Genomic DNA, 14,702 nt, shown 5'->3' with positions numbered 1-14,702 from the left:
AAGTTGGTCCTCCCGTCAGAAGCATTCTGTTCCTAACCAAAGACAGAGGGTTATCATATCTCGATAATTCTCTTTTTTACATCTAGATCTAGAAATCCTAGAATTCTAAGTATGCTTGGTTGGTTTCCTTCGGAAGCTAGTCAAGAAACCATTTTATTTTTAAAAGTGAGAGTGAAAATATGCAAAGAGAATCTTTGTAAAAATGTTTTGCTTTAGTGCCCTGTTTTTAACAACTTTTAATTTATGTATTTTTTGTAACGAAGGCTGTTGTGGTGACTGATGGAGAGAGAATTCTGGGTCTTGGAGATCTGGGTGTCTATGGAATGGGGATTCCAGTAGGAAAACTGTGTTTGTATACAGCTTGTGCAGGAATACGGCCTGACAGATGCCTGCCTGTGTGTATTGATGTCGGAACTGATAATCCAGTGAGTAGAAGCATTTTCCCCCTTTGATCCTCCTGCCATGTTTAAAAAATGTTTTATTACATTCTTCTTTTGAGGATAATATAAGAAGGGAAAATTTTGTGATTAGACGTGTGTCTTAAACTCTGCTTTTAATGTTGATACTAATAATAGTAAATTAAGCCTGTTAAAAGTTTCTTGAAGAAAGGTAATAAAGTTTAAAAAATTTTATTAATGATTTTTTTATTTGGCAATTTTTGTTTTATAGAATATGTTTAAACTGGTTATATAACAAAGTGCTTTTATTTTTACATTTGGTCTATTTTATAGGCTCTCTTAAAAGATCCATTTTACATGGGCTTGTATCAGAAAAGAGATCGATCACAACGTTATGATGATCTGATTGATGAGTTTATGAAAGCCATTACTGACAGGTATTTTTAAAAAGTCTGAATATACGAAAGCATCTTAAATTTTTTTTAAAAAGGGAACCACAGTTTTGTTTTGTTTTCCTTTATCTCTTGTCAAGACAGGTAGGAGGAAATTAAATTTTTGAGAACTTTGGTTCTTTCCTGCGTGATTGGATGTGCTGATACATGGTGATACCCTTTATACTCTGCCTTCCTTCGTCTGACATCTTGAGGGAAGTCCGCACTCGCTGCTCCTGTCACACCCTCACTGTCTAGTTCTTTCAGCCCATGGCGTCCAGGTTGCTTCCACCATTCCAGCGAAACTCTGGTGCAGCTTTCATGTTTTAAACTCGCTGACCATTTGGTCCTCCTCTCTCTCCACCTCTCTGCAGCATCTGACCAGGTTTTTCACTTCTTTATCTTGGAAATTCTCTCTTCTCTCAACTACTAAAAGACTTTCCTAACTTGGTCTTTCTCCCACCTTTTTCTTTCTTTTGTCATCTTCACTGGTTCTTCTTGCTCTCTTTAGTTAAATGTGGGTGAGTATGTAGTTCTCTTCTCTTTGAGTCATGTAAGATATGACCTTTATGCATGTGACCCCTAAATCCATAAAACCCATCGCTGTAAGCCCACCTGTCTCTGAATCCTGCATTTCCAACAACTGGAGTGCTCCATCTAGACATTTTGTTGTTTCTTCATCTTTATGTTCTTTCTAAACTACCTATCTTCTATATATCCAGCCTCTATTAATGGCAGTAACATTCACCCTATTGCCAAACCTTTGATCTTGGTGTTATCTTTGACCCTTCCTCCTTCTCCATCAACCCCCTACACACTGAGTTACCCCTTCACATCCCCTCACATACCCTATACAACCCCCTCAAATCCAGTTGGTGCTGCCACTCAAGTGCCTCAGAAATATATCTCCTCTTTTCCATTGCCATAGCCTTTCTGCAGATCTCAACTCTCTTCTGGATTCTTCTGAACCTTCCTCCAGTTTCTCTCCTCTCTAGTTCATCTCCACCTTACCACAGATTAATTTTTTAAAAACGTGTACTTCATTATGTCTTTCTTTTGCTTGAAATCTCTCAAGTGGTTTCCTATTGCCATAGGGTAAAGTCCAACCTGTTTGTGATCTAGCCCTGCTCTGGCTTTTAAATTACTGGTACATAGAAGATACTAAAAAATTAATTCCTTTTCAGAGTCCAAGCTGACGTATCTAAAACTAAGCTTTTCATCTTCCCAGAAATTGCCATCTCCTTCCCTTCTTCTCACTTCCCTACCTTTTTTTTTTAAGATTTTATTTTTTTCCTTTTTCTCCCCAAAGCCCCCCAGTACATAGTTGTATGTTCTTAGTTGTGGGTCCTTCTAGTTATGGCATGCGGGATGCTGCCTCAGTGTGGCTTGATGAGCAGTACCATGTCCGCGCCCAGGATTCGAACCGACGAAACACTGGGCCGCCTGCAGCGGAGTGCGCGAACTCAACCACTCGCTCACGCGGCCGGCCCCCAAATGGTACCCTCTTAGTCATCCAGGTTGCCCTGGCATTTTAACAACTTTCCCTCACTTCGCAGTTGGTCCTCACCATCAAGTTCTATTTGTTCATTCTAATGTCTCATAATTGTCCCTTTCGTTTCCTGTGGCTTCTGCTTCAGATTTTCTTGTCATCATAGTAGCCTGCCAGCTGCTTCTCCTGTGTTTCTCATCTCTCCCGCACCCATACGTGCTACACATTGCTCGTGGGTTTATCCTTCCTAAAGGGAGTCTTACACGAATTCTTCCCTTCTCTGAAGCCTTTTGTGATTCTACATCAATACAGAATAAAGTCCCCATTCCCTAATTTTGCATTCAAGATTCTCCCTTATCTGGTTCCAACCTGCCTTAACCAACTTCTCCCTTGTCCTCTCAGATAAACCCTGAAATGTATAGCCAGACTGTTGAAAATTCAGGTTCACGAAAATACACCTTGTTTTTCTTCCTAACTCTTTACTTATTGTTCTATTTTTAGGGCCCAAATAAAGTCCCACCTCATTTTCAAGCCTTCACTTACCCCAACTCACCAAGACAATTGATGTCTTTTTCTGAATGCCAATGAACTCGTACAGCAATTACTTTTTAACCTCTTATTTAACATATACTGTCCTGTGTTTCTCTTTAACTGCTAATGCAATGAGAATATACATATCAAATATATACTTTTTGAGACTTAGAGACAAAAATCTCTTCCTGTTTAGGAAGTTATTTTGTGCTTAAATGTGCTTGGCATCCTTCTAGGCACTTGGAAATAGTTTATACAGATTAATATTTGTTCATTTATAATATTCATTTTAAGCATCCCATAAATTTTTCTGAATCTATTAGATTTCTACATTTTGAGTCTAGTCTTTCATAGGCTCTGAAAATTGCCAGATGGCCTTAAATGAACTAACATAATACATTATGTGTTTTTAAATGCAATCATAAGGAGTATTGGACAGGAAAGCTGTTCAACAGTGGTATTTTCAACACAACCGTTATGGGGTTTGCTGTTTTTAGGTATGGACAGAACACACTTATTCAGTTTGAAGACTTTGGAAATCATAATGCATTCAGGTTCTTGAGGAAGTATCGAGAAAAATATTGTACCTTCAATGATGATATTCAAGGTAAAGCAAAAAGAAAACCTCAAGTTTTTGATTCTTTTAAAAAATGTTTTTAGTGTGCTCATTTCTTACTTTTAAAACTCTTTATTTTTCTTCCAGGCACAGCTGCAGTAGCTCTGGCAGGTCTTCTCGCAGCACAGAAGGTTACTGGGAAATCCATCTCAGAACACAAAATCTTATTTCTTGGAGCAGGAGAGGTACGTTTTTGTAAGCTTTTAGAATTTAAAACCAACTCTCCTTTAGAATTGGAAAATGGGGCATAATGAGCTTATAATTTTGTTGAGATAGATGGTATGAATTCAAGATCTCTGTTGTAAAGTGGGTAATTTAAAATATGTTTAGAGAGAATATCACAAAGAATCAACTTTTGTGTGATTTCTAAGGGAAGAACAAACCAGATATTCTTCATACCATATAATCTTCATCTATAAAGTAATTCAAACATTGTGTCATATGCTAATCTTTATTTTTCAAATTTATGTTTTGTTGGACAGGCTGCTCTTGGAATTGCAAATCTCATAGTTATGGCTATGGTAGAAAATGGGATCTCAGAAGAAGAGGCACAAAAGAAAATTTGGATGGTTGACAAGTTTGGTTTATTATTTAAGGTAAGAGATTTAAAACTCAGAGAAGCAAAAGAATATTGTTATAGTGATATTTTAGTTTGATTTTTTTTTACATATTACCAATTCTTAAAATCTTGTATAAAATCTTGTAACTCACTGGACTATCCAAATTGTACCTGTTGAGGACCTTCCAGTATATTCACAACAGAAATCCTCCAGTTGCAGACTTTTGTCTTTTATAAAGACTGTTGCTTCATCTTCAAATCATAATCTGTGTAGCACCAGATTTATTCTTTCTTGCTTTGTTCTCTGACTCTTAAGAGATCAAATAACCATAGAAATAAGATTGTACTTGACCCTTCGAAAACTAGCTTTTTAATGGGAACTCAGAAGTTTCTAATTAAATTGTTAGCAGGATATCTGATATTTGAGCAAAACTTCTTTAACCCTTTGGAGATACGATTCCCTGTAGAAATTTATGGACCTTTCCCCCAGAAAAAGGCACATATTCCTGAAGTCAATTCATGGATAATAAAGAGCTTCTAACCCAGATTAATTTAGTATTCTTTGGACCCGTCTGCCTTCCTAGCAAGCGTTCATGTGCTGGCGGGCTTGGGCCGCTGTGTGAGGATCCTCTGTTTGAGGAGCTGTGCCAAGGAGGGGCCACTCCCCTAGTTCCACTGCTTCCCGGGGGTCCAGTCCACCACAGTCAGATGGATAGCTGCCTGGATCTCTCAGGCATCCTGTTGTGCTGTGTAGGGAATCATCTGTTGGTTAATGGATGTCTGTTAAGTTGTAACTTAGAGGGGAGCGACAGAGGGAACAACTCACTCCACCATAATGCTGATGTTGCTTCCTGCCTTACTAGCAGTGACTGCCATTTTTAGTAGCTTAAGAAATGCCTTATATCTTTTATGCTGCGTAACCCATTGAAATCTAGGTAAATGTGTCATGGTTGAACCTGTCCAGTGCACAGTGCATTGTATTTTTGCTATATATAATGATACAGCAGTTACTTGTCCTCTGCATCTTTAGAGCAGGCTTATCTCTGTGTACTTTGTTCCAGTTCTGAAATCCGTTCTTCTTTATTAGTTCCAGTATTCTATTAGTACAAAAAATTAAATGAAAAATTAAAGTGTGTAAATGAAAAATCTTGAGTGCTTAAATTATACATAATTTAAAATAGTTTAAAACGTACTAGACATTGTGATAAGTTTTTATGGGTAGTATCTCATTTAATCTAAAAACTTCTATGAAATTTTACAAATGAGGAAACTGCAGTTTAAAAAGGTTAAATGACTTTTCCAAGGTCATCAGCTTATAAGCATTGGAGGTAGGATTCACACCCAAGTAGCCTGACTATGAAACTGTGCTTTTAACCCTTCAGCTGCACTGCCTCCCAAGTGAGCTATAATTGCCCTGTTTGCTTGTAAATAAAATGCAAGGATTATAAGACGTTGTGCTTTTAGAAGGTGGAGGGAGGAAAAAGGAGTGATATATTTTTTCTGATACACAGTTAGTTGGTGCTTCTTTTTGTGATGTTGGTTTTCACAAATATTTTGTGATGCTTTATCATATTTGTAACAAGTCAAGTCTAGAGTGAATATGGTATTGGTTGGCACAAGTAAGAATCCCTGTTCATCTGCAAATTCAGAGTATATTTGTCTTTCGGGGTGTGTAAATAGCTTGACCTTTGGGTTTTAGGCTTCCAGTCTGTCCTGGTGACCCAAAACACTGCCCTCCTTTTTGAGACTTTGAGAGTTTCATGTTGAATCTCCCTATTGGCGAGTTGAGGTCCTCCTGGGGGCAAGCATAAGAAGCCACTGTTCAGAGAACAGGGATCTGTTGAGGCTGTATTTCAGTCCTTAAATTAACTTCCCAGCCAACTGCTGATAGTGTGCTGCTTTTCCCAGCCTCTGCTGGTTCTTACCTCGGGTTGTTTTGGAGTTCTGATGGAAGAATTCACCTCTGTAGGGGAGATCTTCTCTTTTACCAAAATTAAGGGTATGGATTTCTCAGGCTGGTTGGTTTTTGTATTCAGTATGTTTTTGCCTGCTTTAAATTGTTGAGTAATTCTTCATTGTTCTAGTTTGTCAGTGGTACCTCTCCTGGCTTTATAACACTACTCAAGACATAATTTTTACAGTCTTTGACCTGGTATTTGGGGAGGAAACCATGTTTCTTCATTCAGCCATCTTGAACCAGAATTCCCTGTTCCTCTTTTTTCTGAACTCTTGGTAGTACAAATCCATGATGTCTATCTGCAATTCTGAAATCCTAAAAGCTCTGAAATCCCAAAGTTTTTTCTGAAATTCATTTGGTAGCAAATCTGACTGACCTGAACTTAACTGGTAGCAAAAGCAGGGAGCGTCTTTGTAGTCTTAACCTTTTGTACTTGGTGTGACTATTTCATAAGTTTTGTTCAGTTGTGGGGTGCCCATTGTGAGACATTTGTAATATTTGATACATTACCATAATATGTTTCTAAAATATGAAAAATTTTGAATTCCAAAACGCATCTAGCCCAGATAAGGCCTCTGTGCCATACTGGATTTAGGAGGACTTCACAGAGTAGATAAGTTTTTGAGAGGGATTAGAAAGTTTCTGGTTATAATGGGATTTGCTTTATGTTTTATATTTGGGTTTATGGATACTATGAAGATAGAATTGGAAGATATGGGTTGAAAGGAAAAGTAAATGAAAAGACATTCCTATTGTGGAAACAATATGTGACTCATATAATGATGTCTTTTCAATTAATCCTCAATAAGCATGTACTAAAAAATACCAATTTTATCTAAAAATTCAGGGGCGGAAAGCTAAAATAGAGAGTTATCAAGAACCATTTGCTCACTCAGCTCCTGAGAACATACCTGATGCTTTCGAAGAAGCAGTGAATATACTTAAGCCTTCAGCTATAATTGGTAAGTAAAGTTGTTGGCACATCATTCTATTACTTACCTGTCTATTGCTGGTCATAACTACCATGCAAGATTACTAAACATGCAATGACGGATTTTTACCTAGCTTTCAGCCTATATGATGTTTTCTGTGATAGCTTTTTGATTAGTGTGTAAATTTTGGTTAACAGATGTTACTTGTTCTTTTAAGTGGTAGAAGCTGTGTGATGGATCATGCTTTGCTTTAGAGTTGGTATGACTGTTGAGCTCACAACCTGAAAAAGACAAGGTATTTGACAGACTGTGCCAAGAAAATCCTATGCAGAGTCAGAGATTTTTGTTGGCAACAAAGTTGAAAGCTTTTCATACATTTTGAGAGTCAGGCATTGCATAGCTGACATCAGACTATGCCAGCACGGCATTAAGGTCACAGCAGAAAATGTAAAAGTCTTTAAAAGAGGAGCTATTTAATTTCCTATATAGCTGTAAGATTTGAATCTATAAGTTGTTTTGTTTTGTTTTGTTTTGTTTTAGTGAGGAAGATTGGCCCTGAGCTAACATCTTTGCCAGTCTTCCTCTACTTTGTACATGGGCTCCTCCACAGCATGGCTTCACAGGCTGTGTGTAGGTCCATGCCTAGGATCCGAACCTGCAAACCCTGGGCCACCGAAGTGGTGTGTGTGAACCCAACCACTATGCCACCAGGCTAGCCCTGTATAACTTTTCTTGTAATTTTATCAGTTTCATGTAGGAGCCCTATTGAATGTTAAATAGTAAAACAGTCACAAACAGTAAGTTTCTGTGGTCAGGAAAAGTGTGTCTCTATTAGCTTTTCATTGATTAGAATTCATAATTTCTCAGAGCAAGAAGAAATCTTAAAGATCATCTAGTCCATTTCTCTTGAAACTCAATGTGGAACCTACGAATCTGTCCATTGACTCCATCCCTGTGTGGTCAAGGAATCATAAAGAGAAAAATGTTTAATTCTTTTAGAACTCATGAACTCCTAAGAATATGTCCGTGTATCTCCACATGGAGAAACACTGAGTATAAATTCCTTTTTTCCATAAGAAAAACAAGCACAGAGATGCTAATAAGCAACTTTGCCCAAGATTTGTGAATTCTTCGTATAGCCAGGAGTGACAGAGCAAGCACTAAAACTCTGGTCTCCAGATCAGTATTTTTCTTTATTAAATATCAGTTTATAAAACATAATTAAAGATTAATTATTTTGACTGTTGAATATAATCATTTTTCTGGATGAACTGGATAAGTACTCAGCTGAGGCATCGCTTGGTCATCCCCAAATTCTCACTGTGGGCTAAGTCTTCCTTCGTGCTGTGCTTTCATAACACTTTATACTCAGCACCTATTACAGGTTTTCTGATTTCTGTTTACTTTGTTATTTTTCTCTCAACTATAAGCTGCCTGAATTATACTCATTTTTACATCCTAACGGCCTAATAAAGTGTCTAAGGCATTGTAGGGACTTAAGAAAAGGTCATTAAACTGAACTGTGTCAAACTTTAGTCAGGATGATTTTTTATCGCTTCTGAATTCCTATTATTTTCTAATGAATACTATAGAGTTTCACATTGTAACACTTGAGATGCAAGTTTCTATCTTTTTTTTACAATTTTAATTGTAGTAAAATACACACAACATAAAATTTGCCATCATAACCATTTTAACTATATGTACAGTTAAGTAATCTTAAGTTCATTCACACTATTGTGCAGCCAGTCTCCAGAACGCCTTTCATCTTGCACAGCTGAAACGCTGTACCCATTAAACAGCTACATCCCCCGGCAGCCGCCTTTCTACTTCCTGTATCTGTGAATTTGACTACCCTAGGTACCTTACGGAAGTGCAGTCATACAGTGTGTGTCTTTTTGTGCCTGGCTTATCTTACTTAGCATAATGTCCTTGAGGTTCATCCATGTTGTAGCAAGTTTTAACTTCTCAATTAGATTGATGGAGATAGTCTTATACTCTTTTTTATTTCCCACAATTTACCATGTCAGGGGTAGACAGTAACTATTTAAGTGAAAACTTGAAGCATTTTACTGTTTTTCTTTTCAGATTTGAGATTGTGTTCCCATGGCATTATCTCAGCAACAAGACAGCAAGATCTGTCTTTGCAGTGGGAGTTTACCTGTGCTTTTATGTTAAACCTGTTGTAGAAATGCTGTTGATAAGAATTGCTTTATTTCAGCTGTAATGAAGTTGCCTTTTTCCCCCTTGTTTATCATAGGAGTTGCGGGAGCTGGCCGACTTTTCACTCCTGAGGTAATCAAAGCCATGGCTGATATCAATGAAAGGCCTATAATCTTTGCATTGAGTAATCCTACAGCAAAGGCTGAGTGCACAGCTGAAGAAGCATATACACTTACACAGGTACTAATCAAAATAATTGTATGAAGTGATTATGTCTATTTTCCCTCTATTAGCCTGTTAGTTATACATTCTCGCATAATTCTTTTAATGGTTACTCTAAAGATTACAGTGTACGTCCGTGCGTCATCAAATTCTGATATAAATTACTGCTTGTATCCATTCTAGAAAACTGTTACCTTATATCTCCATTTTAACACCCTCACGCTTTTCATGCTATTCTTGTGCATTTTAATTCTCTCTATATTTTAAACCCCAAAAGACATTGTTTTAAACAAAAATTATTCATTTAAATTTAGCTACATTTTAATATTTTCTTTTGCCCTTCCATCCTTCCTGCACATCTGTGCTTCCATCTAGGATCATTTTCCTTGTACCAGAAGAACTTAAGTCTGGGTCTGATAAATTCCCTTGGTAATTTTTTTATTTTGCCTTCATTTTCAAGGATATTTTCACTGTGCATAGAAGTAAAAGTTGATAGATACTTTATTTTGAAGATATCATTCTATTGTTTTCTGATTTCGGTTTTCCTTTTTTTTTTTAAAAGATTTTATTTTTTTCCTTTTTCTCCCCAAAGCCCCCAGGTACATAGTTGTATATTCTTAGTTGTGGGTCCTTCTAGTTGTGGTATGTGGGACGCTGCCTCAGCGTGGCTTGATGAGCGGTGCCATGTCTGCGTCCAGGATTCGAACCCACGAATCCCTGGGCCGCCTGCAGAGGAGTGCAGGAACTTAACCACTCGGCCACAGGGCCAGCCACTGTTCTCCTTTTGATACACCATTTTGTCTTGGGTTTTAAGCAGTTTTAGTACAATGGACATAGGTGTGCTGTTCTTTATATTTAGTCCACCTGGGGATTGCAGAACTCCTGAATCTGTAGCTTTATGTCCTCTTTTTTGAGGGGTCTATTTTGGAAATATCTCTGATTTGGCCACATTCTCTCTCTCCTCTTGTGGGACTCCAAGTATGTGAATGTCAGACTTTTTTTTTTTTTTTAACCATATCTCATATATCTCACACTGTTTTCTGTATACCATCCTATGTGCTCTCTGTCTTTCAATATGGTGATTTTATTTGGACTTATCCTCCAGTTTGCATATTCTCCTTTTAGCTGTGCTAATCTGTTGTTAGGGTCTTAATTTTATTGTATTTTTTATTTGTAGAATTTCTATTTGATTTTTTTTCTCTTTTTTTGCTGAGGAAGATTTGCCCTGAGCTAACATCTGTTGCCAATCTTCCTTTTTGTATGTGAGCAGCCACCACAGCATGGCCACTGACAGACAAGTGGTGTAGGTCCACGCCCAGGAACCAAACCCGGGCTGCTGATAGGAAACATGCCGACCTTAACCACTAGGCCACCAGGGCTTGCCCTGATTATTTTTGTAATAATTTATTAATTTAGTGACACAGACTTACAATCACATATTATAGAAATAACCAATTTGTAAATACTGCTTTCTTGCCCTCATGTTTTATGAAACAATTCTTTTTACCCTCTTCAAATGTATCTTCACTATCAGTGTTTGTCTTTATGAGGGCCATTTTTTTGAGTCATCTGACAGCTGTCTGGAACAAATTTTTACCTTCATCCAAATCGTTTGATTTAGTTCTTTAACTCCCACATACCAATACCTAGCTTCAGAAATGATCAACTCATCGCCAGTCACATTTCTTCTGCATCCCACCCACCCCAGATTATTTTGAAGCAGATCTCAGACATCATATCATTTCATTATAAATATCATAGTATATCATCCAAAAGTTAAGGATTCTTATAAAAATATAATCACAGTATGATTATCACACCTCACAATTTTAATAATTTTTAAATACTTATTGATCCTTTTCTTTAGCTTGCAATTCTCTGCTAAAATTTTCTATCTTGTTTAATTTCTTGAATATATGTATCATAATTAAAGTCAATGTCTGATAGTAACAAGTATCTCATTCTCTGTGAGTCCATTTCTAGTATCTGTCCTTCTTTCCTCTTGGTTATTCAGTTCTCATCTTTCTGTAAGCCTAGTTTTATTATTTTTGTTGTTGTTGATTTATTGAGTGCTAGAGAGTGTGAATGAAGAACTGTAGCGATAATTTGAGGCTGTTGCTGAAGTTCTCTTTCTCCAGAGGGATGTTACCTGTTCCTCTGGTGGCTGTTAGTCTGGGCTAGCTCACCGTCATCTCACCAGGATGCAGTCCATGTGATGCCTAGTCTCTTTCCACAGTTTATCCTTTTCCTGATGTGTACCCTCTGAGTAGGAATTGAAAGCCCTGGGCTATTTATTAGCACCCTCATCCCTCATGGTCCCTGAACTTGACTTTCCTCTCTGTCATCATGAGACTTCTGATAGCTTTGCTGCTCAGGCTCTCAGCCACAGATTTTGCTTTTGAAATGAGCAGTCACCTTGAGGGGGAAAGCTTCAAATGCTGGGCTCGCACATCTTGCTTTCCTCTTCTTTTGGATCTTGAAATATCTCCTGCCTCCAAACTCTATCTTGGTAGCACTCCTGCTTCCTTGAAAAATACTTTTAATATATTTTATCCAGTTTTTCTCATTGTTACCAGAGGAAGAATTGGTACAAAACAACCTAGAAGACCACTACCAAGGCAGGACTCTCTCTCAGAACTTTCTTTCCTTTTTGGTGAGGAAGATTTGCCCTGAGCTAACATTCATGCCAGTCTTCCTCTACTTTGTACACGGGACACCTGCACAGCATGGCCTGCAAGTGGAGTACGTCTGCACACAGGATCCAAACCCATGAACCCAGGCCACCAAAGCAAAGCACACAGAACTTTAACCACTCAGCCACAGGGCTGGCCCCTTTCTCAGAAATTTCTGAACTTAATATTCATGGCTTGATATATGAAGCCTTCTTTTCTTTCTCATTGTGAAAAATTTTATTTTGACATATATATTGTCTCAAAATTCCTTTTTTTTTTTACCTTTTATTTATTATTATTATTATTTTTTTGGTGGATTGGCCGTGAGCTAACATCTGTGCCAGTCTTCCTCTGTTTTGTATGTGGGGTGCTGCCACAGCATGGCCTGACAAGCCATGTGTGGGTCCACACCCGGGATCTGAACCCGTGAACGCTGGGCCACTGAAGCAGTGTGTGTGAACTTAATGACTATACCACCAGGCCGACCCCTCAAAATTCCTTTAATTTTGTTAATCAGAATTAATTCTCTTGACTATTGGTTTCCAGTGTTTCTAATAATTGCTGAAACATCTAATAATTATTAAAATCTTTTCTTTTGAAATCATCCACAAAATCTGCATACTGATTAAAAAAAAATCAGGCTTTGGTATACTGTCTTACCTTTTTACCAAAATATGGTATTACTTCCTGCTTGATTGCTCATCCTATTCACCAGTGTTCGCTACTGAAGGCTAATGGTTATTACCCCCAAAATTAAATCTTAGTCTTATACAACGACTGTTTGATAAATATACTACATGTATCATGGGCTTTGGGATTTCCAAAATATAAAAAATTTAAATGTTTGGGGCAGTAGCAGTATATCCCTAGAAGACTGCTCAACATTTAGGAAGTTTATCTTTTTAATAAATGTTACTGTGATAGATGTACATTATTGAAAAGAATAAAAACTCCCCAGGGGAACTAGTTTGATATACTATATTCCATCAGTTATAAAATGAAAATGTTTTCACAGTTTTTATAACTTTGAAATTCTCTCTTAAAAATGGTAACGAGGGGGCGGCTCCGTGGCCGGGTGGTTAAGTTCGCGAGCTCCGCTGTGATGGCCCAGGGTTTGGATCCTGGGCGAGGACATGGCATGGCTCATCAGGCCACGTTGAGGTGGCGTCCCACATCCCACAACGAGAAGGACCTGCAACTAAGATACACAACTATGTACAGGGGGGGTTTGGGGAGATAAAGCACAAAAAAAAATGGTAACGCATTTTGTCATAATTTAATTTTACAGAAATTCTTAGTGTTACATAAAATAATGGCATAAATTTATAGATTTGCAGTCACCTCTTAAATTTTTGATCTCTTTTTGTTTTCGGTGGAGAGTTGTTTTGATGTTCCTCTAACACCCTCTGCTGCTTAGTGAGAAAAACTTTTTCCCCCCAATGTTTTTATATTTTAATGGCCAGTCACTCATAGAACAAAGAATAGGTCAACTTGGACTTCAGAATGCAAATACTGTTATCATCAAGATCTGGCCACATTTAAGCCATTGGTCTATTATGAATGAAGAAAAGAAAAGGATGGCCTGGAGAAGATAAACTGCTGTAGAATTTTGCCATTCTGGAGAAGATTCGCAAGATCTTTCTAAATCTCCAAATTTATTCATATAATGACAACATAACGTTTTTCCCATAAAGAGCTATCTTGTATAATTTATAAAGCTATTAAAAATACTGGTGCCACAAAAATAATCTGTATTATTATACACATTATTATTGTGGTAACATGTATGGCATTCACCATGAAATAACCTAAAACCTAATCTTCAAAGAAACATTGTTGTCACAAGGAGAGCTATGCTTAGAACAGGTAGAGAATAGTAGCTCCCTATAGAAAACCATACAGCTGTCTGGAGTTGTGGGTCCAGGATAGTCACCTGGGCCCACCACTGGCAGAGTTAACTTGCTTCTACGCTTAAACCTTGTATCATTTTGAAATTGAAAGGATGTCTTGTGAGAGTAACAATTACTATACATTGTGGACTTTCAGACTGTCCAAAGGCTCAAATACTTGAGTGTTAAATCCACTGATGCCAAGGGTCTGTTATATTTCAAAGAATAATCACTCTTGGTATAATACACATTTTTAGATCTACAGAAAAGCAGACAAAGCAAAGGTCTAAACACATCATAATTCTGCTGAATGTTCAGGTGTCATGTCAGTGACAAAACAATATATAAAGTATTTCTAAATTAACTTTCTGGTACTTTTCAATTTTGTGGGCATCTAATTCTCTTAGAAAAACTGAATGTGTTAGTAGTATTTATTATATGCCATTCTAGAGCACAGTACTAAAATTGATGTATACAACAAATTTGGAGACTCATTTTTATTTGACAAGGCAACATGCCATGTTTTTCTGAGGTAATAGTGTGGTTATACAATATTCTTGTGTTATAAACTGCCTAACTGGGGGGCATTATAGCATACTAACAGACCACAGGCTTTGGAGTTATAAAATATCTGGATTCAAGTTGAACTGCTACCATTGTGAGTGTGACTTTTTACAAAGTACTTGGAAATAGCTAAGCCTTAGCTTGCTGAGATTTTTTCTTTTATATCAGTGAAATGGAAATTATGGTGATCTCATAAGGCTTTTGTGTGGGCTAAATTAACTGAGTTAACACCCGTGGGGCACCTGGTACAGTGGCAAAACCAGCAAATGTACAGTCAGT

At 37.4% G+C, this 14,702-nt stretch overlaps 1 protein-coding gene across 1 annotated transcript in view; it reads left to right on the top strand.

Moving 5' to 3' along the window:
• The window catches only part of ME2 (malic enzyme 2), a 55,105-nt gene that overhangs the window by 25,476 nt on the left and 14,927 nt on the right, over positions 1–14,702 (top strand). Inside the window, exons 6-12 of the mRNA XM_046672153.1 lie at positions 264–425; positions 732–835; positions 3,347–3,456; positions 3,553–3,650; positions 3,948–4,061; positions 6,829–6,943; positions 9,174–9,316. Of these exons, the coding sequence (XP_046528109.1) occupies positions 264–425; positions 732–835; positions 3,347–3,456; positions 3,553–3,650; positions 3,948–4,061; positions 6,829–6,943; positions 9,174–9,316 (846 nt within the window). The remainder of the gene's footprint in view (positions 1–263; positions 426–731; positions 836–3,346; positions 3,457–3,552; positions 3,651–3,947; positions 4,062–6,828; positions 6,944–9,173; positions 9,317–14,702) is intronic.

Source organism: Equus quagga, chromosome 9 (genome assembly GCF_021613505.1).
Source record: "Equus quagga isolate Etosha38 chromosome 9, UCLA_HA_Equagga_1.0, whole genome shotgun sequence".
NCBI lineage: Eukaryota > Metazoa > Chordata > Mammalia > Perissodactyla > Equidae > Equus > Equus quagga.
Note: the sequence above shows the minus strand (reverse complement) of the source record. Positions and strands in the feature narration are given on the sequence as shown.